The 23,909-nt window shown below is 42.0% G+C and overlaps 2 protein-coding genes across 2 annotated transcripts; one reads left to right on the forward strand and one right to left on the reverse strand.

Annotated features, from left to right (window-relative positions):
• Positions 1 to 3,749: 3,749 nt before the first annotated feature.
• LOC148823774 (deoxyribonuclease-2-beta-like) lies at positions 3,750 to 13,106 on the reverse strand. Its single transcript, XM_088928136.1, has 6 exons — positions 13,082 to 13,106; positions 12,181 to 12,342; positions 11,312 to 11,509; positions 8,881 to 9,208; positions 4,119 to 4,178; positions 3,750 to 3,846 (listed from the first exon to the last, which is right to left on the reverse strand). Exons 1-6 carry the CDS (start codon positions 13,104 to 13,106, stop codon positions 3,750 to 3,752), a joined length of 870 nt encoding a protein of 289 aa, XP_088784262.1.
• On the forward strand, positions 13,105 to 22,690 carry LOC148823775 (uncharacterized). Its single transcript, XM_088928137.1, has 2 exons — positions 13,105 to 13,260; positions 22,172 to 22,690. Exons 1-2 carry the CDS (start codon positions 13,105 to 13,107, stop codon positions 22,688 to 22,690), a joined length of 675 nt encoding a protein of 224 aa, XP_088784263.1.
• The last annotated feature ends 1,219 nt before the right edge of the window (positions 22,691 to 23,909 follow it).

The raw sequence follows: 23,909 nt of genomic DNA on the forward strand, positions 1-23,909 counted from the left end.
AAAATAATGTGACTTGGCACAGAACAAGTTTACAGCACAGTACAATAATAAATGCTGACCATGACTTTAGAAGCATAAATTGCCTTACACTCAATTTAAACACAAGCTGTCTTTAGCCCTCTAAGCTGGTTCATACAGAAATGTAGAGATCCAGGCTCAGAACACACAGCTTCATTAGCGAATACATATGCAGGACAACTAGAGAAGACGTTTTACAGAGGATGGATTTTTAGAAACATCCCATCAGTGACATCACTGAAGTCAACTCCTAGGTACTGTAACTGTCGTGTGGATAGTTTCACAAGAATCAGACAAAGGTTTAAGCATCGCTTGTTCTAGATAAAACTGCAAAAAAAAAAACAACAACCCATAATGTACTTCTTTGCGGCTCTGTTTGCCCAAATCATATATTCACAACGTGAAATCTAGAAAATAATATTACGTAACCAAAATCCGCAATATGGAAACAGAACCTGTGTAATTGTTGATAGATGATGTACTCGTAACATTTTTTCAAGACGAACTACAACATTTAAAAAATGACTTGTATGTACTTGGTATCTCTAATCAATCCACGGGTCCCAGCACAAAACGAAACTAAAACGCATACCGTTTCGCGCTTCTTATTAGTTGCTCAAAAGTAATTTGACCGTATGAAATGCATAATATAAACCTAGAAACATATACGTGAGCAGTACTTAAGCACTGTAGTATCGGTGTTAAGACATACCTCTCAAATACTGTAAATCAAGTTAAAAATATCTCAAGACCGATTCTGGTCATAATGAAACCATGTTTCGTGTATGTTTTCTTTAAAGTACCGAGACCAGCCATATACTGTATGTTTATGTTCCAAAATTAATATCGTTTATGGCCTTCACACGCGTTGCAGTATGCTCCTATTCTTTTTATGCTCAGCTACTAAGATTTCCCTTCAGTGGTAAAATTAGATATGAATATTCAATACTTAAACGGGCACAGTTAAGACATTAAATATACATATACATACTGTATACAGTACAGTTTGCATACGGTAATATGTTTATGTTCCTAAATCAATCTCTTTTATGAGCATGTGAAAGGCATGGTGAATCACTGTACTTTGCATGATTGGAAACAAATGCGTGATTGCGAAATGCTGTGGTGTTACTTTTACAAAGACGGTTAATGAAAAAAAGAATGTTGACCAGGGCAATACTTTGAGTTTACACTTACAGCTTGTCCAAGGTCATTCATTATTAATACTATTAGTAATATCTTCGTTAAAGACTTTGATGGCCACAGCTCAAACATGAGAGGTTGAGCTTTATTAGCTCCACCTTGCGGAAATTCCGGATACTATTATTTTGCTTGTCGTATTATAGGAGAATTTACGGTAACTCGCGGTATTTACCGGTAGCTTGCGGTAGACTGCGTACAGCGTACCGCAAAATAATGCGGTATCGCCCGCGCATTTTGAATGGCTGCATCTGTATAGACTCTTGAACGTTATTGACTTCATAGTAAATGTTTGAAGAACGACCACTAGAAATAAGGCGATCTGATTGTATTTTCAGCCATTCAGAGCCCTTAGGGGGTAAGACTTCCTCTAGAAGCCTCGAGCTGCATTCCGCCTGCCTTTTAGCTGTCAATCATTGACTCAGAAGGGGTAATCAATCAGTTTCTTATCAGTTCTCCTTTTTTTCACACCAGAAGGCAACTCTGAGGTTTTTTTCCATTGCATAACAGCAGATAAAGGCTCTCTAGCAGTGTCTAATGGTTTTTATAGCAATTGCAATGGTTATTATTCTTATTTTCAATATTTTTATGATTTTTTATTATAGGCGTGAAATTTCATTCCAGGTTCAGTCTTCACAAAACATGATGTAGAATTTTTTCTAATTGATCAATTTGTCCCTGATTTTTATCCAAGCTAGTAGTCACCTAGAACAAGGTTTCCAAATCATTCCCAGGCCCTTGACATGCATATAGTTGAAAAATCTGACCTCTGAAGACCAAAAAAACATTTTGGCCTGCTGTTTTTTGGGTTTTTTTTTCATATGTTTGTCTGCTGAGTGGACACATTAAGAAATATAAGAAATTTGACTGTTCACACTCAAAGCCAATGGGGTTACCTTCAATTTAAGACCTGAACCAGGCTCCTGCTGTGTTCTGCTGCAGAGATATAACAAATGTTTAAGGAGGAGGAAATTCCAGGCAGAAATTGGCTAAATGTGTCAATGTTAATAACAGGTTAAACACAAATTGGAAGCGTCAAACATTTATCTCCTACATTTTTATGTGAGAAAAACAAAACAGAGAGTTTGTTACCTGTCAAGGTAGGTGGGGTGTTCACTACCTCATTATTTTTAAAGCAACTTAAAACGTAAGTGTACAAATGCATAAATTAAGATTCAAACAATCAAAAGACAGAACAACAATCAAACAGCAAACTGGAACTATTTCTGATCAAATAATCTGTTCTCTGATAATAAAATTGTTGTGAAAAAGTAATGTTACATTGATAGTTCAGGTGGGTAGCTGCGTCAGCATGCGTAGGCTGCAAAGGAACAAGTAATAGGTTTATTCCATGCTGAAAAAAAGAAGAAAGAGAACAACGTTTCGGCCGTGGAACCTTCTTCAGGTGTGATTCCAGTATTCAATTATTCACCAGTTAAATGAATCTTCAATTCCAACTCGGCTCTTACCTACCCAATTAATCTAATTATTTGCTTAGCCACAACGGTTTAATGTCCTTCCCCAAATCTCTGGGTGCTTCAGAGATAAAAGCCATGTCCCAGTTCTCGACCTGCGCCCTAAGCCATTTCTACAAGTCCGCACTTCTGTGATGTAGCGCAAGTGTGGACTTCAAGTGCGCCAGTATTAAAGGGCGCACTAGTACAAAAAGGTAAAAAGCACCCTCGCGTGATGTCACTGTTTTGTCACACGGCTCAGGAGGGTCGAAATCCAAGTCGGCTGTTAATTTTTTCGTTGTCCGCTTGCAGTTTGATTAAATTGAATTTTATCTCGACACTGTGTTCATTCATGTTGAAAACTTAACCTCGATTCATAACAGGCAAAGTAAACTAAGGAATCACTGGCAATACCGCTGCTTATTCCAAGCTGTGTACCATTAAATACATTTCATATCGTCTGTCCCAGTACAAAAATGACAGTACGAGGAACATAACGCTTTCATTCAACTAAATAAGGTAAACTTGGCTATACCTCAAAGCTTGTACTATTAAATACGAGCACCATTAAATACTCCGTGTACAGAATACAAAGCAGGTAAATGAATAAATATACATCAGTCAAAATGGAGGTGACGAAATAAAAGCTTTATGTCAAAATTTCGTACGTAGAATACATACAGTTTGAATCTAAAGTAGCCTAATGAAGTTTGTTTTTTCAAAAAAATTGTAGCGCTCCGGTGTTCACGTGGGTATGCGCCCTCTCCTCTGCCGCCTCAGGTCGAACCCCCACCATCGGGGACTCGAACCCGGGCCTCCGGCGTCACTCAACAGGGACCCAGCCAGCTGAACTAAAGGGAAATCTCCCATCAGCCCGGCGGCTGCGGTCCCTGCTATTCACAGGGAAGGGCGGTGACGTCACCGCGCTGGTAAGCCGGCTCTCACAACCAATGGTGGCCGTATGCGTTACAATATTATGAGTTCTAAAACTTAAAAAAAGTTCAATTTTACTAATACGTGGATATTTTATTCTCCATGGCAACTTCTCTCCGCCTTGATACGTTAGAATGTGGAACGTCACCATTCCGCGAGCAATTGGGGGTAATTCCCTTCAGCGGAGTCCACTCCAATGTGGACTTCAGAGAAGTCTGCCTTGGCGGTGCTGGTGAGCATCCTTGTGACAAATTTAGAAATGGAACACCCTAAGCCCTTGCATATTGGGACACGGCCAAAGCAACCCGAGATCTGCTGGATCATGGCATCCAGAACTATAGTTGGACACACATGCTTTAAGCCGGTTCTCTTTTTTCAGCTTTTATTTATTCTAAGTTGTAATGTTTAATACACGCAATGAAAGAATGTGTCCATCTACTGTTTATTACAATTTACACCTCTTTGCTGTTGCATGTATACTGGGGAATTAGTAAAGGCAGAAAAACCACTCACCAGTCCACAGACTCCTCCTGCTCGTTCCTGCAGGACACGGCTGCATCAGCAGTGAGCCCACTGTGTACAAATATCATCAGCGGCCAGATCAGCAGCATCCAAACGGCATCCTAATGGAAACAAGGGCTCAAGAAATCTGGTTTGTCCTTCTCAATTGTCTACAATCAAACCATCGAATTTGACAGAAAAATGCAATAATAAATCAGTACCAAACTGTTTTCCTTCATTATAAAATGCCCATCATTTTTTCAAACCTAGAAGCTTAACTTTCAAGACAAATTTGCATGTAGTAAGAAATGTATTCATGTTGAGTCAAACCTTTCCAGCTTGTACTGTATCTCATGCTTAAGGCTGGCACACAAGACAAAGTAATATTTGGTGAAGAAAGACATTTCAGTTCACACTTCACTTCATTCACAGCATTTATGGTCTATTTAAGTCTATTTATGGTCTGTAAGTTACAGTGCAGTTCTTTCTTGGATTAATGTGTAATTTATTGTAGTGCAATATGGATGTAGTGCTATGCGATCAGTCATTAAATGGACATTCAGCATTTTCTATTATGCTTTCATTCCCAACAAACAAAGGTAAAAGTGTATGTGAATTCTTGAGAGATTTCCAATAAAGCCATCCCATAGTCATTTTCTAGTTTTTAAGTCCAGAACTACCACAATGGTAGAAAATGAAATGTAGGCTTGATGTTAATAGCTGCAAAAATAATGCAATAATGATGGAGTAATAAGGGACTCAAAGGCTACATAACTAAAGGCTAAAGTTAGGAGCCCAGATGCCAACTTAAGCAAGACAATCCCCAACTCGTACTGCAGAGGGTGAGTGAACACGGCTTGTGAACGATACTTCTTGTGTGACTAAATTCAATCACGGAACATTCTAATTCAATTTTCAAAACTAATGAAAGAAAAACAGACACTTACCATGAGTGTGGCCTTGAAGCAGCTTTTAGTCTTTCAAGACTAAGGAGAGACAATACAGGCAGCTACTTCAGTTCACTTCTCCAATTCAGGCCACGAAACCCGAAAGTGTTGCCAGACCAAAACTTGCCTAAAAGAATGCACAGAATGCCAAAAAAGGCATTTTGCAATTGACCTTGAAAGACAAAGAACTATTTGCAGTTCTGATTTTCTGGTATATCCAGTATTAGATACGTGAAAGGACACTGTAAATCAGACTATGATCTAGAGCAGAATTTCTCAGTTAGGTACTTTGATTATTTTGACATCATTAAAGCAGTTTAAAATAATATCATCACAAAGTGCTATTGCTACATTTGTGAAACAAAATAACATATCAATGAGTGTTCATTTTATAACAGTCTTGATGTTCTTTCACCAAAACAGGGTTTTAATTCAATAAAAAAAAAATTCTGTGTCCTAACTCCCGACATACGAGGACATATGAGCATGGACAGTGATTTTGCCCGATCAGTGCAACTCACATAGGCTTAAAAAGACCTGCTGAGCGATTGCTGTATCCAGTTGTTCTTTCTTTACATCTGTGCTACTATTCATTTCAGGAACCAAAGAATTTGAATAGGACAGTGAGAGCACATTTCACCTCTATTTAAGGAAGCTCTCAAATACAACAGTGTGGTGGGTCAGCAGTGTTGATGCACTAGTTTCAGCTGAGGGGGTTCAGGCCTCAATCATGTGTACATAGACCCACGTGGGGGTGAATTAGCAAATTAGTTAAGGGTGAGAGGCACATTCTCACATGGTGGCAATTAGCCTAGGTTTGGTACAGTTTATAAATAGTTCTATGGGAGGATTTTGTTGTTGTTGTTGGTGGTGGGGCAGCTTGTGACTTAAATTTTTTCTGCAGTATTTCCTTTCTGTTGTGGCTTGTCCATATGCTGGGGCCTAATGAGGTCTGAAGAGGCTGGCTTGTCTCAGACAGCTATTTCAGTCTTCCTTTTATTAGCTTGTATTCATATTGTTTTTTAATACAGAGAACAATGACTTCATTGTATATTGGAAATGGGCATATTGGAAAGCTAAAGATAAAATGTAGGAGTCCTTATATTAGAAGAGCATTACAATAATTGACATTGGAAACAGTCTAAGGAAGAGAAACCAGAATAACTCCCACATTGAAAGGTACAGTATTGTGTTGTAAACTGAGAGGTTAAAACAACTTTATCACTTTTGGCTGGAGGATTGAAGATGTGGAGACTTGAGTATTCAAAATCCTGAAAAGAACTGAGAATTTGGACTCGGGCAGCTACAGTACTTCACATTCAACATGGGGGGTGGGTAGAGAATGAAATTGAAGTCTGTGATGGAAAAGACATGCTGTGCAATCCAAATCACAGGAGTGTTACAAAGAATCTTTTATCAATAGTTACTATCAACCAAACAGAAAAGATGGGCAGAATATCTTTCTCTCACTTGTAACCTTTTAACACTCCTGGGCTAGAACTTTATCAAAATTGAAAGTTTAAAACCGCACATTGAGGAAGCAGCTGTGATCAAGGTATAAGTCCCTTCACCCAGTTTTGCATAAGGGGAGTTTTTTCTGGGTTTACACTTTGTCAGACCAATATTTGAAATCTGATCCTACTTGGAATTTTGTTTATACAGACCCACAAAATGAAGCTCAATAATTAATTGCTTACATTTATATTGCACTTTACAGGTAATGGGGACTCCCCTCCGCCACCACCAATGTGCAGCATCCACCTGGATGATCTTAGCAATCATCTCCAAACAGTGCAAAGCGGTTTTCACTTTCTTCAAATATCAGTGATGCATTAAAATTGGACTGAACACTATAGTTCCAAGAACAGAAGTTAGTGTTTTGAGTGTTTTTCTTGGTGTGTAATAGTGATTCTATTTATCTAAGCAGGTACAGTGGGCTCAAGAATTATTGGCACCCTTGATAAAGTTGAACAAAACAAGCTGTATAAAATACACAGCACAGATAATGAGTCTATCTTATGCCCAGACAATGGGAATTATTTCAAAACAAATATTTAAAATGAGTAATACATGTTTTTTCCAGGAACATTAATGTCACAATTATTAGATCCCCCACTTTCCTTTAAGGAAACTGAACAAAATAAAATCTGAAATGAAGTTCTGCTTTTTTAAATATAACTCAGTCAAAAGGAACATTTTCTGGACTTGCTGTTTCACCAGGGTATAAAAAGAGGTAAACACACATAATAAAAACTTTGGCCATCCACCACCATGGGGAAAGGCAAAGAAGTGACAAATTAAGAGACAAATTAGTATTGATCTTCACAAATGGTAAAGAATCCAAGGGTCACAGCTGGAGAACTGCAGAGTCTGGTTGCATCTTGGAGTCCTTGAGTCTCCAAATCAATAATTAGATGGTACATCCATGCCAAAAAGCTATTTGGAAGGGTTGCCAGAAGGAATTGATAACAAGAAACAAACTGAAGTGTCTGGAGTTTGCCAAATGCCATTGGGACTTTGACTAGAACCCAGTGCTATGGTCAGGTGAGACCAAAATTGAAGGGTGTGGCCACTCACACCACCAGTACGTTTGGCGTTGGAGAGGGATGCATACTCACACAAAAAAACGTATATTCACTGTGAAATATGGGGGTGGAACATTGATGTTGTGTTGTGGTTGTGATGCCACTGGGGCCCTTGTTAAGGACAAAGGTATCATGATCTCTACTAAATATCAGGATATTCTGGGCAAAAATCTGGCTGCCTATGCCAGAAAGCTACAGCATGATTTGGTCTCTGGTGGACCTCCCAGCATGACAGTGATCCTAAACACACCATTTAAAAATCAACTAAGAAATGTTTGAGAGAAAACAAAATCAATGTTTTTCACTAGTTTACCCAGTTTTGGGGTATATAAAATATAAGTCATTATCTGTGCTGTTTATTTTATATGGGGTTTTTTGTTCTTCATTAAGGGTGACAGTAATTTGTGAGCGCACTGTAAGGTGGTAGAAGAAAACGTGAAGAAAAACAGTGCCAACAGGAAAAATAAGACATTTGAGGAACACAGCACAAGATGCTAGTAGAAACGTTTTTTTAGAAGAAATCATGTTGTGCACATTTTTTCCCTAGGCAAATATGACCCAGCTCCACCAACAATGGAAGTCAGGAATATCTGCGTACCTCAGCAAATAATATGCTGTTATCTTAACTTATTGATTATAGATTAGATGCACACAACAAAAGAGTGCTGGTAGACCAGGAATTCCACTAATCTTAATATATTCAGAGCTGTGAGCACCATCATTTATTGGCTGTAGATGGGATTCGCACAACAGAAGACAAAAGCACAAAATGAGGAAAGATTTCACAGAACTGCTGGTGGGAACCCAACCAAACCTACAGTATAAAGAAAAAACATTTGCGCAACGTAATTCTGATTGACATTTACAACCAGTGTCCTCTTATTTTAAATGAAGAGCTTTGCCACTACACTTCACAGGAAAAAAAGCTACTTTCTGATAATAGATGAATGGATTGATAATTGCAGTCGTTGGGTGTTTCTTCTTTTGTGTTAGCCATCAACCCATGTTTAAACCTATACATTTTAGTTGTTCTGGAAAGAAGCACATTTGCATTTGAGCAACGTTTTTTCTTGCTTTTCAGCAAACATTAGCTTCAAAATATCAAGCGGCATTTGCTAAACCTGAGCGCAATTAACACTGCTCTGCATCTGCAACAGATAGATACAGAAAGAGTCAGCGTAACTGAATTGCAACAACAGGGTCAAACATTCCCCCTCTTACAGTTTAAACATGTCTCTGCACCTAACAAACCAGGACACAGCCCCCCTGAAAGCGTGGTAGATAACAGGGTTTTGTGAGCAAATAAGTCCTCCACTTTTCCACTGCTGGCAGTCCTCTCTGTTTAGATCTCCAGTGCAGATCCACTGGTCTCCATCCTCCTGGGATACACACCACTTGGCATGATCAAAGTGAGAGCAGAACTCCACAGGTCCCGGCAGTTTAATTCTTTTGATATTTAAAACGTGTTCAGGAAGGGAGCAGTTTGAAGGCAGTTCATGCTCTTTTCGTTGCCAGGTTTCCGTCAACAGAGTAGTCTTTAAAACTTGAGCAGCCCAGCCAGTGTAGATGTCTGTAAAAGACAACCCTCAAGTATGTCAACAAAGTAGAAATATAAGGCATTTAACAGCATCTACAATGGCTCTCCAGACAGGGCTCTTTCTTGGTTTAAAGAAAAAGGAAACACTCTGTGAAAAGTAAAAAAAAAAGCTCTTACCGGTCTGGAATTTAATTTTACTGCCATTTTCACATTGTATAATGAAACATTTCCCCTTACTAAACGGTTTTCAGTGCTTTGTTTTCCAATTGAGTTCTTTCAGAACTTTTTATGTTTTAATAACAATCACAACAGAACAACATAAAAGAGCTACTGGTAGTGATTGGAAAGCCCTTGTAGCAAGACAGTTTTAGAAGCGCAACATGTGTTTCTGCCCTACAGATGTGAACTACAAATGTGCAGTTTGTATGTTCTCCCCGTGTTTGCAGGGGTTTCCTCTGGGTGCTCCAGTTTTTGGTCCCACAGTCCAAAAACAACAGACTAGTTGGGTTAATTGGCTTTTGGGAAAATGGACTCTTGGGTAAGCGCTGTGTGTTTTTGTCTCTGTATGCACTGTGATGTCCTGGCATCCTGTCCAGTGTGTATCCTGCCTTTTCCCCTTTGCTTGCTGGGATAGGTTCTGGCTCCCCAGTGACTTTATAGTGGATAAAGTGGTTAGAAGACTGATGGATGATTCACTGTAGGTGGAGTGGATTTTTCATCTCAAAACTATGCGAACTCTGTTAAATGATTATTTTGGACCTAGGTCTTGTTTTCTTGGGATGTTTTCTGCTTCTAGCAATATTACACACTTTACAGTTTATTGCTGGTGATATACTATCGAATATGATGTTTTATGTTATTGCAAGATTATGAAAACAGACACATATACTGTATGGTTTAAATATTTTTCCATTCTGATATTATTATTGCATCCAATCTGAAATTGATTTTTAACTAAGCTTAGTTAAAAATGATCAAACTAAGATTGTTTTTGCCAAATCTGAAAAGTTTGTTTCAGTTTATGTATTATATTGGTGGCTAATATACCATTATATAAACTCATTGTACCATGTAATGGATAGCTTTGAATAAAGTCAAGACCAAATTGTTTTCCCTTTTCGCTGTCTGCATTTTATTTTTAATGTTTGTCTGGGATGAAGAAATGTAATTTGTCTCATTCTTCTTTTGTCATTTTCATGTTTGGCTCTTAACAATGTGCGGCCTTTTGCAAACCTGTACATGCAACCACTGGCCAAAATATAAGCAAAGCCCGTCATCATGCTGTAAAGAGTAAAAACTATGACCAGGAAGTTGCATGTACAGTATCTCACTGGTTCTGAAATATCTGTAGCATCTTGCAGTCGCATTGCTTTACAGGATTTGCCATCTTTACAATAACAATTGCAGCAGAGGTTGTGATGACAGTAAGGTGTGCAGGACTGAGCTATGTTTTTAATAGGAGCAAAATCTGGGCAATTTTCTGGCCTGTGAAAGGTGATGGAAGTCTCTGTCATGCTTCTCAAGACAGCCAAGCCACACTTTTAATGTGAGAGCACAGGAATTCAAAGGGAATTTAGCTAGCTTGTTTTTAGGACTTAAAAGTGCATTTACTTGGGTTGCCTCCACACTTCCATAAAGAAGAGAATACGTGCTAAAAATGAATATGCATTTGGCAGTGGCCTGGCAACAGACGACTGCAAGGACAGAAGACTGTAATACATCGCTAAGACAACACATTAAATCTGAATAAGTTCAAAGGGGCCACTTGTCCACACTGGTGAATTGCAAATCACTGGAACGTAAGCATAACTACCATGGAGTATTTCAACATCTTTAAATGTGAATGTATTTCTGGACGTTTCGAGAGTCGGAGTCGACTGTTTTTATCCGACTCTTCTCCTCAGTGCAGAATGAAAATCAGTGCTGTCCAGGAAGGTTTCTGAACTTTAACCAGCTCCAGAATCAATGGGAAACCTACGTGACCAAACAAATGCTCAATTCCAGGAAAAAGATTCCAAATGCATATCCTGGTACAGAACCTTTGATAAGGACAGCTGATATGTCAGATTGTAGTTGGTGTTTCATCACAGATCTTTTTGTACAGTCTGCGTGGTTTTAAAAGAAAACCACTCTCACCATCCACAAAGAAGCGAGACTTGGCAAGGCTGAGGAAGGTTTCTCCCTGAGCTGACAGCAGTTTCCCCATCCTCCTTCCCTGCACCCAGGGCTTTACAGAGCCCTCACAAATGCAGCTCATTCTGGGCAGTTCGTGGCGAAAGACTTCAGGCAAGGAGCAGTTGTACACGTGGGGGTTATAATACAACAGCTGCTCGGCTGAGGAAAAAGAAAGGAAAACAACTTTATTGTTGCTAAATCGCATCCTCTCACTTGCAATGCAAACACCTTATGTTGTTACAACAGTAACCATTATACCCGGGCCGGAACACCCACAGCCCACAGAGGTGCTGGAGGGCTTCGGTTTTATTTTTTCATACCTTCATGTCACTGAACTGTGAGGAAAAATAAACTGTTCATTTTTGTATGATTAAAATCAATAAATACAAAACTGAGGAAGGTAACACTACAAAGCGTCTTCTGTGGAATAAGGAGGCAAAGAAGCTAGAAGGGGAAATTGTGTTCTCCATTGAGAAGAGAGACATTAAGTTTTCTGATGCAGAAGCAGTTAATTTGGATTTCCCCAGCTTCTTAACACTGCCTGCTATATCTGAAGACCCGCCACACTCAATAATTCCATTGTAGTGCTGGGCTACAGCACAAGTCTGCAGTCCTATGAAGCAAGGACTACACATTCAATTTACCCCACACATTTCATTCTATGGCTCGGCTCACGGTTAAAAAACAAAAACAAAAATCCGGCCCAACAAATATTGAATCTGGTAAATGGCCTCGCATTGTCGTCTCTTTCAATTTGAACTGAGCAATACAAATAAAAATAAAATGGTATTTTGCTATTAGCATAATGCTAGCTTCCCTATGTTGTGCACCTATCTGAGGGAATTGTGTAGATTTGTAAGTGATACAGAGCGCGGTCCGGCCGTTCAGTTTCCCCGAGGACGGCCAGCTGTACCCCCTTTCTGGGAATGGAGGGAAGTGGGGGACACTGTGACTGAGCCAGAAACCCTGAGTCTGGTCAAAGTGTAGGACTCCTGTGTGGACACACAAAGAGATATTACAACACACCGAGATAACAGATCACATTCTATTCATTCATACTTAAAATGAACAGCAGTTATCGATTTATGAAGAGTCAGTAGATGATGGATTGCAAGTTATTACTGTTAACACAGTACTTTGAAAAGGTCAATAATAATAATAATAATAATAATTCCTTACACTTTTATAGTGCTTTTCTGGACACTCCACTCAAAGCTCTTTCCAGGTATTGGGGACTCTCGTCCACCACCACCAATGTGAAGCCAAAGTGTACACAGAACACTCACCACACACCAGCTATTTAGTGGGGAGGAGAGCAGAGTAATGAAGCCAATTCAAAGATGGGGATTCTTAGGAGGCCATGACTGGTAAGGGCCAATGGGAAGTTTGGCCAGGATGCTGGGGTAACACCTATACTCTTTTCGAGAAACGCCCTGGGATTTTCAATGACCACAGAGAGTCAGGACCTCGGTTTTATGTCTCATCCGAAGGACAGTGCCTTTTTAAAGTATAGTGTCCCCGTCACTATACTGGGGCATTAGGACTCACATAGACTGCAGGGTGAGCACCCCCTGCTGGCCCCACTTACACCTCTTCCAGCAGCAACCTTAGCTTTCGCAGGAGGTCTCCCATCCAGGTACTGACCAGGCTCACAGCTGCTGAGCTTTAGTGGGCTGCCAGTTGTGAGGTACATTGTGTTTAATTTAGTAGTGGTAATGATAAAGATGATACTGATGTTTGTATCCCTGGAAGCCATGGGCACAAGGAAGGTGACACCCTGGACAAGAAGCCCACTTAATCGCAGGGCAGATACAGACACTGAAGCGCACACTAGAGCTAATCTTTTCTCAGAAGCCAATCAGCCAACCAGTATAGTTTTGGACCGGGGGAGGAAACTGGAGCACCCAGAGGTAACCCTGGGAGAAAAGACAATTTCTTCACAGATGGCATCCTGAGTCCAAAATCAAGCCCAGGGCCCCAGTGCTGTAAGGTAGCAATGCTAACCACTGTACTACTGTGCTGCCTGGTTAGTAGTAGTACTAGTAGTAGTGGCAATTTTATACCCACCCAAATTAGAATTGGCGATTTTATCTGTACATTTCTTCTCACGCCCATGACCTTTGACCCCAGGTTTGTCCAACCTCTCTTACACAGTCATACACCTATTGACCCTACACAGTGATGTACAGGACTTTTCCAGCCCATCAAAGAACGTGTATTCCCAGTGCTGAGCCACTTATACTCCACTACTTTCGAAATTCTAATTGCCATAACATGGTCTTTTATAATTAATAATTATAAGTCTTTAGCAGACATTAAATCTAATAAACAATAAATCCGTGTTAATTTTATACTGATTTTATTATAGAATTTTTATTATAGTTTAATATAGAAAAATTGATGATGTTTTTGAAAGAATATTCGTAATATAGTGATACAAATGCATCACTTTCTATGCCATGCTGTGCTGTTCTATGAAATGCTAAGATACACTTCTAAACAAAAATAACTAGTATCTAATTATCAGGGTCCTTACTAGTGTTATCTCGCTAACTTGCTAAAATATCCTGTAGAATTCTTTAAAACATCTTTCTCACAATGATTTCATTATCCTAAAAAAAACAACAATATCTCTTTATCAAAAGAGGGGCAAGATGAAAGTGATCAGGTAACTTTTTTAAGTTATTTAAAAGTGAGATGATTTGATGAGTTTTACCAAGAATACTTTATAAACAGTTCTTCTGATTGCTTTCTTACTACATAAATAGAAGCATATTACCAGGAATATATAGATACAGGCTTGCAAACACTTATATGTGCAAGTAGTTCAGGTGGATAGCTGCGTCAGCATGTGTAGTCTTCAAAGGAGCAAGTAATAGGTTTATTCCATGCTGAAAAGAGAAGAGAGAAACACGTTTCGGCTGTGAAGCCTTCTTCAGGTGTGCTAAAGAAGAAGGCACACCTGCACACCTGAAGAAGGCTTCACAGCTGAAACGTTGTGTTTTCTCTCTTCTCTTTTCATCATGGAATAAACCTATTACTTGTCACTTATATGTGCATGTGTGTTTATTTGCTTGGACCTCATGATACTTCTGTAATGGAAGGACAGTGTTAACCTTAGAAACAAAGGCACAATCCTTATAAAAGAACTGTAGCGGCGAGGCTTAATAATAAGGCAGAATTAAGTGTTTCTGAGCTTCCCAAATGAGGCCCCATTTCTCTGTTCATCTCTGTGGTGCAGCCACAGAGAGACCATTAGGGTGATTTAAGGTTTCCTAGGACAGCTCCCAAAGGGGGGTGCACTTAGCTAAGCCTGGCTATCATGATCAATGGTCATCCATTGGCGCCTATCTGTCTAGGGAGTGCCAGTTGGACATCTGGACTGCATTCCTAAGTGTCAGGAGTAAGTGACTCATATCTCACCGTGGTCAACCAATCAGGGACTGGTAGGGCCGAGTAACCCACGTGGGACTCTGATGCCCATGGAACTTTCAGCCAATCAACAAGCTGAAGTTCCTCCAGGTAAAAACAGGCAACACAGAGAGCCTGAGAGATTCAACAAGAGATTCAACAAGATTCAGATTCGGGAGATTCAGTAAGATTCTGGAGAGGATTCTGTGGACTGTTCTAAAGGGAATTCAAAGGAGAATTCCAGGGCAGGACGGCCCAGGAGCAGAAGGCTCCCAAGGGCAGGACGTTCTCGCAGCGCGCCTCCTGACCATCCCGAGACTCAGCCCGGACAACCACGGAACGGCCAGTGTGTCCGAGTGCCAGAACTTTCCTTTGTTCTAAGAGTCTAGAGTGGAGGTTGCCAGAGAGTAACCAGCAGCAGGCCTCGTGAACAGGTCGGAACTGTGGACAACTGAATCACTATTCAGAACTAGCTCTTCATCAGGAACGAACCGGTCCTCTTCCTGACTTGCTGGGATCCACAGTCATCTTTTCTCCTGTGCACAAACTTTGCTAGTTAAAGCCAACACTAACTAGCCGGTCAGCGAGCATCAGCAGCGCACCGTCGCAAGCCGCACAGCACAGCCTGGCACGGAGCCAGAGAGCGCGGATTGGACAGCAACAAGCCTGCAGCTGATTGTTTGTGCCCGCAGGAGATCTGAATTCCCAAGAAATTGGATGAGTATTCAACTTCAATGCATTACAGCTCGAGAATTCAATTGTTATCCCAACCAGTTGATATCAATTTAATTCCTAAGAGTTATGTACTTGTTTTGAGTATCTAATGTAGAAGTTGTAACCAAGTTCACTTTACGAAACGGTCTTAATGAATGATATACTGAACGTATGTCCTCTTGATGTGTAACACTTCGTAACTGATTGAATATATACCTTTTGTATTCTGATAACCCTCTCGATAAGATCTGTTAGGTTTACATGCATATTCTATGTATTAATAAATGTATCCTCGTGTATTAGTACCTGTGTGTGCGCGTTGTTTGAGTTATGTCGCGTGGTTGGATTCTAAAGCCATCAAAAGAATCAACTTTGTGATTTACTGCTACAATTGATAATTGTCTCAGTAAATGCCCAAACCCTACAGAACTGGTGCCTTCAGAGAGCCACTATGATTACATATTTGGCGTCCCTGAACGGCTATGAAAGGCTACATTTATGGCGTCCCTGGACCGGCGTGGCAAGACTGAAATGAATCAACCAAGCGGAATAATTCATATAAAACGCCGCGGGTTTCATACACGACAATACAGTGTGCTGAAAGCCGAAAAAAAAAAAAAAGTTCCCCTTGCTCTTTAAGCAGTGCTTGAGTGTTTTGTGATCTTTTGCAATCTACCAGGTTGATTGCATACCTGATCTTGTGGTTTTCTGTGGTAAAACTGTGATTTCGTACTTAAAAGTAATACTCTTTAAGTTTAACGATGGTTGCTAAAAGGTCTGAATTCGAGTCGCTATTAAGCACTCTCTCTAGCAGCGACAAGTCTGACCACGATCTCTTCCATATCTCCGTCAGCGGAGAAGCTAGAAGAATAAATCTCCATTCTCTGAGAGAGCTAGCGAAGGACATAGAGAGATTTGACCCCGCAGTGTCAGAGAATAATATCGAGAGTTATATTCAAGACCTCAGGTATAACCTGCAGTTCCTGCCAAACGCCACAGAACAGGAGAAAGTGTTTCTGGTCAGGAAAACTACCAGCAGAGCTGTACATGAGTGGATGGCTAGGCAGATGAAAGAAGTCTGTAATGACTTTGAACAGCTTTGTCATGCACTTATCGAAGAATACAGTGCGTTTATTGACCCGACTGCTGCGATAGCCGCCGCTCTTAACATTAAGCACGAGAGAGCAGAGTCCCCTCGCGAATATTACGAGAGACTTAGACGAACTTATTTTGCAGGGCGAAATTATGAGGGTTGCGAAGAGAACACACATTTCAAGGGTTTATTCATTGCGAATCTCCACCCGTCAGTCAGAAAGATGATCTTAATGCATACAGATGCACAGACCATGAAAATGACTGATATTAAGAGATTCGCGCAGAAAGCCTGGGAGTATGATGTCCAAAGTCGCTCTGAGCAAAAAGCTGCTAAAGCGACTGTGTTCGCCGTCAGAGCCAGCAGGGTTAATTCCCCCCTGCTCGAAGGAGCACAGGCTCCTGAGCTGGCTAAGCCCCGTTCCAAAGCACTCACACAGGACCGCACCCAGCGTCCTAAGTGCCATGAGAACACCGGGGAAGGGAAAGGGCTAGAAAAGGCTGAACAAAAGGATTCAGTAGCCGCCCGCCTGGCCAGGCTTGAACAAGCTTTATTAGGACAGGGACAACCGCTCCCCAAGGCTGCCGGAAGCGTGAATGAGCTGATACTCTCCACTGGAGGAGGCGGAGACCCGCCCCCTCTCCCTCCCTCAGTCTATCTGATTGAGCGGAAGGGTTCCTGCCTGGATGAGGTCAGCCACTCCCAAGCGAGTGCTGACTCCACCCCTGAAGTCACAGAGCAGGCAGTAAAACACAGAGGAAAAGCAGGAAGCTTTTACCTCAAGGCTGCCATGGGAGATGTCTTACCCAGTGAGACACTGATTGACACTGAGGTTGAAAGGTGTTTGATGTCACACGGCAAGCTCAAACGGGTAGAAAAAGAAAAGGGTATGCGACTCAGAGTGGAACCTTTGGTGGATCACCAGAAAGGCAAAGTGTGGAAACAGGTCAAGGCTCCTAAGCCTTCTGTACAGAAGGAAAGGGGGGCCAAGAGGCAGACTGTGCTTACACAGTGCCCACCGAACACAGAAGCCTATGCGGAGATTCCTTCTGTTCCCTCTGGACAAGAAATAAAAATATTTTCTTGTTCCCCGGATATACAGGGAAGTCGTGCCCTGGCCAAGGTCCCAACAGCCTCCATGCCACAGGAGCGGTGCTCCGAGCAGCCGCCTGATCCACCAGGTAAAGCACACACCTTTTACATCCCTAAAGAGGAGCAGATCTCCCCACCTGGCGATGAAAAGGAGCTTTCCCTGTGCACCCTGGCACCCAAGAGGGGTCAGGACCACCACCCTGCAGTGGTGGAAGGGATCCAGATGGCAGGAGAGCAGGTTGGTGATGTAGCCCTCGCCCTTAGCCCTGAGAGGTCCTCTATTAGTGAGGATCTGCTTGAGCAGCTGTCACGGGGCCACCGCCAGGTGCCCCTGGTGCAACATTCACAGGTTAGACAGGAGGTCCAGCTGGACGCTGAGACTACTGCGCTGTGGACACACCTGATCCCAGATGCCGATTCCCTCTGCTGTGACCCAGGGAACCTGCAGTCAGGTAACATTATTTCTCACAACTACCAGGTAGTGAGTGAGACTGACCTGATTGTTCCTGCCTCAACGGCAGGGTTGCCAACACACCCAGTCCCCCAGAAGGGACAGGGAATGAAAGCCGAGCCGGTTTTCTTACAGCCACCAGCTCAGTCTGTCAGTCTGAGTCTGACCAACAGTGGTTCAGCCAGACTGGAGCTGGATGGTCAAGTCACCCGCCTGCCAGTGCAGGACATCGCAAAGAGGGGTATCAGAATCCCCGCCTGCACTGACATGGGCCTGGTGGGTGATAGTAAGTTCAAAGACAATGAACTAGCTATCCCAGTGCTGGGGCAGCTCCCTGAACCCCTAGCGAGGGAAGGGGGGAGCGAGCAGGTGTCCTACACCCACGCCCAGCGAACGATTGTAAACATGCCGATAGAGGGATTCCTCAATCAGGAAGTGTGCACGGTGGACCGGAACAGTGAGAATGGGGTAACAATCTCAGATCACTCAGGTGCTCCAGATGACCACTCAGCCGAGGGTCAGGCATGCTCCACCGCTGCACCACCCCCTGCAGGGTTCCTAGAGCACAGGCATGAACAAATCGAAAAAGCAGATGCCCTGGAAATGGAGGAGCAGCATCAGCCGCTGCGTCAGATCTCCCCAGATTTCCAGGATGTTGGTGCCCAAGATGCCACATGGCATACTGAGAAAGACACCATGTACACGCTGCGCCAGCTTAGAAAGGCGACAGTCACTCAGAAGGAGATGACTGGGATCAGCCACCCGAAAAGACTTTTGGGAGGACTGATTGCTGTCGCCACTGTTGCACGTTTGCTTTTTCTGGTAGGTTTGTGTGCTACTGGCACTCTCACCCTGACTGCCCCAAGAAGGCAGGTGTCAGAGATACCAGAGGGTAGTGACAGACTGTATCGACAGTATCAAAAGTTGGAAAGCTTAGGGAAAACCCTACAGGCAATTTCCTATGCAACAGGGTTAAACCTTATTCCCCAACCAGTGGACATGATTGTTGGTGTTATACAGTGGGTTTATGCTTGTGTGCAACAGGCCAGAATGTTGACACAAGACCTGTTAAGGGAGCTTAGTGCCACTGTAGCCAGTCTAACCACGGCACAATTCCCAACCCACTTGATTCCACTCTTCTCAGTAGAGGAGTGTGTGACATTAACCCCATCGTTCATAGCTCACCCAGAAGGCAAACCAAGATTGAATTCGGTTCCAAATCTTGAGATGGGTATGGCTACCAAAGCTATCCATTGGCTGTGTCTAAACGATTCACCAATGAAGGGTGTAAAGCTACTAACGAGCAGAGGAAGGTTAATGAACCCCATGAAGAGCAGGTGGGAAGTAAATGGCTGGTCAGCACACCACGTTTAACTGACACTGTGACTTGTGACAGGCATGATGCAGCTACCTAATAAAACAGTTCCTTTAAGTTCCTGAGGAGGCCATAGTACAGCATGGTAACTTAACACTGTACGGTCTAGAACCAGACAACATAAGACCAAACTTGAGGTCATGGATGCCTTCAGGTGCCACACTAAGGAATTGGATAGAAATCCAAGAAACAGTAAGCCCTGAAGAGGTACAGGTAGTTAGTTTGCTTTAATGGAACAAACCTCCAAACCACCCTAGCAGATACCCAACACAGGTGTTCTGGTTTATCGGGGGGCTGGGAACAGGAACTGGTGTTATTGTAACACTGCTGCCGGGTAGCTGGATCATGACTGACAGTGTACTCTGAATGATGTACTCTTACATCAAGATGTACTCCGGGTAGCATGAATGAGTCAAAGGTAGCATGCCAAAAGAAAGGAAGTGACTTCTCCCCAAATATCTACCACAGAGGTATCAGATATTGACAGTGAACTTCCTGATGTGTAATTCCTAGACTTAGATAATGTCTCCTACCGTGTTTATACATACTCCAGATGTTATTCATCCTGTTTGTATCCAATGCTGGTTCCGGTATGAATTCTCGAGGAGTAATGTAGACATTTAAGATTAATGTTCTAATGGCAAGGGACATCACTTAACTCTGTTTTGTTTTGAAGGCAACAACGCCTCAGGACCTCGTGACCTTCAAAAAGGGGGGATATGTAGCGGCGAGGCTTAATAATAAGGCAGAATTAAGTGTTTCTGAGCTTCCCAAATGAGGCCCCATTTCTCTGTTCATCTCTGTGGTGCAGCCACAGAGAGACCATTAGGGTGATTTAAGGTTTCCTAGGACAGCTCCCAAAGGGGGGTGCACTTAGCTAAGCCTGGCTATCATGATCAATGGTCATCCATTGGCGCCTATCTGTCTAGGGAGTGCCAGTTGGACATCTGGACTGCATTCCTAAGTGTCAGGAGTAAGTGACTCATATCTCACCGTGGTCAACCAATCAGGGACTGGTAGGGCCGAGTAACCCACGTGGGACTCTGATGCCCATGGAACTTTCAGCCAATCAACAAGCTGAAGTTCCTCCAGGTAAAAACAGGCAACACAGAGAGCCTGAGAGATTCAACAAGAGATTCAACAAGATTCAGATTCGGGAGATTCAGTAAGATTCTGGAGAGGATTCTGTGGACTGTTCTAAAGGGAATTCAAAGGAGAATTCCAGGGCAGGACGGCCCAGGAGCAGAAGGCTCCCAAGGGCAGGACGTTCTCGCAGCGCGCCTCCTGACCATCCCGAGACTCAGCCCGGACAACCACGGAACGGCCAGTGTGTCCGAGTGCCAGAACTTTCCTTTGTTCTAAGAGTCTAGAGTGGAGGTTGCCAGAGAGTAACCAGCAGCAGGCCTCGTGAACAGGTCGGAACTGTGGACAACTGAATCACTATTCAGAACTAGCTCTTCATCAGGAACGAACCGGTCCTCTTCCTGACTTGCTGGGATCCACAGTCATCTTTTCTCCTGTGCACAAACTTTGCTAGTTAAAGCCAACACTAACTAGCCGGTCAGCGAGCATCAGCAGCGCACCGTCGCAAGCCGCACAGCACAGCCTGGCACGGAGCCAGAGAGCGCGGATTGGACAGCAACAAGCCTGCAGCTGATTGTTTGTGCCCGCAGGAGATCTGAATTCCCAAGAAATTGGATGAGTATTCAACTTCAATGCATTACAGCTCGAGAATTCAATTGTTATCCCAACCAGTTGATATCAATTTAATTCCTAAGAGTTATGTACTTGTTTTGAGTATCTAATGTAGAAGTTGTAACCAAGTTCACTTTACGAAACGGTCTTAATGAATGATATACTGAACGTATGTCCTCTTGATGTGTAACACTTCGTAACTGATTGAATATATACCTTTTGTATTCTGATAACCCTCTCGATAAGATCTGTTAGGTTTACATGCATATTCTATGTATTAATAAATGTATCCTCGTGTATTAGTACCTGTGTGTGCGCGTTGTTTGAGTTATGTCGCGTGGTTGGATTCTAAAGCCATCAAAAGAATCAACTTTGTGATTTACTGCTACAATTGATAATTGTCTCAGTAAATGCCCAAACCCTACAGAACTGGTGCCTTCAGAGAGCCACTATGATTACATATTTGGCGTCCCTGAACGGCTATGAAAGGCTACAGAACTCTGAAAGCAATCAAATCCAGTTAAAAGATGTTATTGTTATTCTGCTATTATACAGTGTATTGTAATTATGTGTTTCAAGAAAATTAGTTTGAAGGCTTACCAAACCACACGACAAGGTTATGATCTAGTGTTGCTTACTGTAGTAAACTATGATAAGAACAGTAGATTAACTAGGGAAGCATCTGGGAACTTATTTTAACTTGATTTATCATGTTAAATGCAGGATTAGAGCACAAAATATTCTCATGGATTTGCCTTCACAAAAGTCAAACTATTCAATACCATTCAACATTCCTCATTCACACCCGATCATAACTATCATAACTTTCTGTAAGTAAGGATTCCATTGTACCAGTACATGTACATGCAATAAGGTTCAAGTTCTATGTCAATATGCAAGAACAGATAAACTATTATCAAGGAAACAAGGCTTGATTAATACAGTGTAATACATTTAATACTGGTGTTAATTGAAGTCGCATACGTGCAGCTTTCAAGGGTGCCAGCCTGTAGAGGCAGCACCTGTATGGAGACTTTTCGGCAGCAGCGGGAGCAGTACGACGCATTACAGGGGAGGATTGGGAGGTTAGAGACACTCGTGAAGATGCAGAAGCCGGAGACAGTGTGTACCGGCAGTCAAACGCTTGAGCAGCTGTCTCCCGGTGAGTGGCTCCCCCCACTGCGCAGGTTGCAATGCCTGGCGGAAGCTCTGCCCCCCCCAGAGCACACACCGCCTCAGGACACTCCATCCCGGCTTCTCTGCTCACTACCGCCCAGGACCTGGCTGACGCTGTCCCCGCCGTCTGTCTCCCCTCAGGAAGCACCGTTTACACAGCGGAATTCACAGACGCCAGTGGAACGAACAATTCTCCCAGATATCCAACTGTTGCCCATCACTCAAGAGAAGGAGGGGGGGTTGTACTTGCAGTGCATCGGTATAGATGGGAAAGCCAGAGCCGACCGCTACACCGCCCTCGTGTTTGGGGTGCTTATCATTCTCAGTGCATAACAAGGAAGATTAATAAACATAATCTCATGGTTAAATAGTCAAGTCTAGCCATGTGTGAGTCTAGTCTCACAGAGCTTCAACAGCAGATGACAACTTGTGAGTTTGATTAAGAATGAATAAAAGCATTTCATTAATAACGCGTTTGCGTTTGTCTGGGTGCTGACAAAGTAAAACACAATTACTTTTTGACAATGAAGAACTGTGTGTATGTCTCTCTCTCTGCTGGCGTTTGTAATCGTTTTTATTTTTAAATACATTTTAGCAAAGTAATGTACCATAAAAGTATTGTGAGACATATTTGGGTTAACATGTTCAGTGTTCAGTGTGTGGTAATTTGTTTGGTGCGAGTGAAGTCTTATTTAATCTCTGACCCGGGGAAAAGTGTGGTGTGGACGGCTGAGGAGAGAATGCAGGCTCGCGCTGTGTCCGTTATTCTTTTTTTCTTTTTCTGGTTTGGTCGGATAGTTTTTGTTTTTGATTTATCAATAAAGTTTGATAATCGGCCAGTGAAAGCTCTGTTGTCCTTCACATGAATGCCTGAAACATTGTACCGAACCCAGGATTTTACAGTATTTTTTCTTTAAAATACCAATAACAGCAACATACAGTTTACATAATATGTTGATGTTCCAAAATTAATATTGTTTATGACCTTTATGACCTTCATTATGCTCTTCGTTAATGTCTAAGCCGGAACACATCATTATATCTCATTTTGTATTTCTTTTTAAAAAAAAAATCGTTTGCCCAGCCTAACAGTATTGTTGTTATTGTTTTTATCCTGTAAAGCGCTTTGAGGAGCCACCTTTAAAAGCGCTATATACAATAAAGTTCATTATTATTACTATTGTTAATTTGCTGGACAGAGAGGTGAACATTATTACGCAGAAGACAAAGATAGTGATTTACGTTGCATTGTGCATTGTGCTGCTGTAATACAGTTTTAAATAATTAAAAGTCTAAACAGTATCAGCTTTATTTATGGGTTGTAATTTAAAAAAAGTCAAAAACCGCACTCAAAATGCAATTTATAGCTTTCTGGCAAGAGGAGACACCCAAATTAATAATGTAACATGCCACTGTTTGTGCATGAATAAGGTTATACTGCTATTTCCTTAGATACTGTACGCGATTCCATGGGGTTTTTCCTATTACTTGATTCTTATGGATGAAAAAAAGAAGAAAAAACACATTCCATAAGAATCAGCGCTTTTATATA

Source organism: Atractosteus spatula, chromosome 11 (assembly GCF_055471065.1).
Source record: "Atractosteus spatula isolate fAtrSpa1 chromosome 11, fAtrSpa1.hap1, whole genome shotgun sequence".
Classification (NCBI taxonomy): domain Eukaryota; kingdom Metazoa; phylum Chordata; class Actinopteri; order Semionotiformes; family Lepisosteidae; genus Atractosteus; species Atractosteus spatula.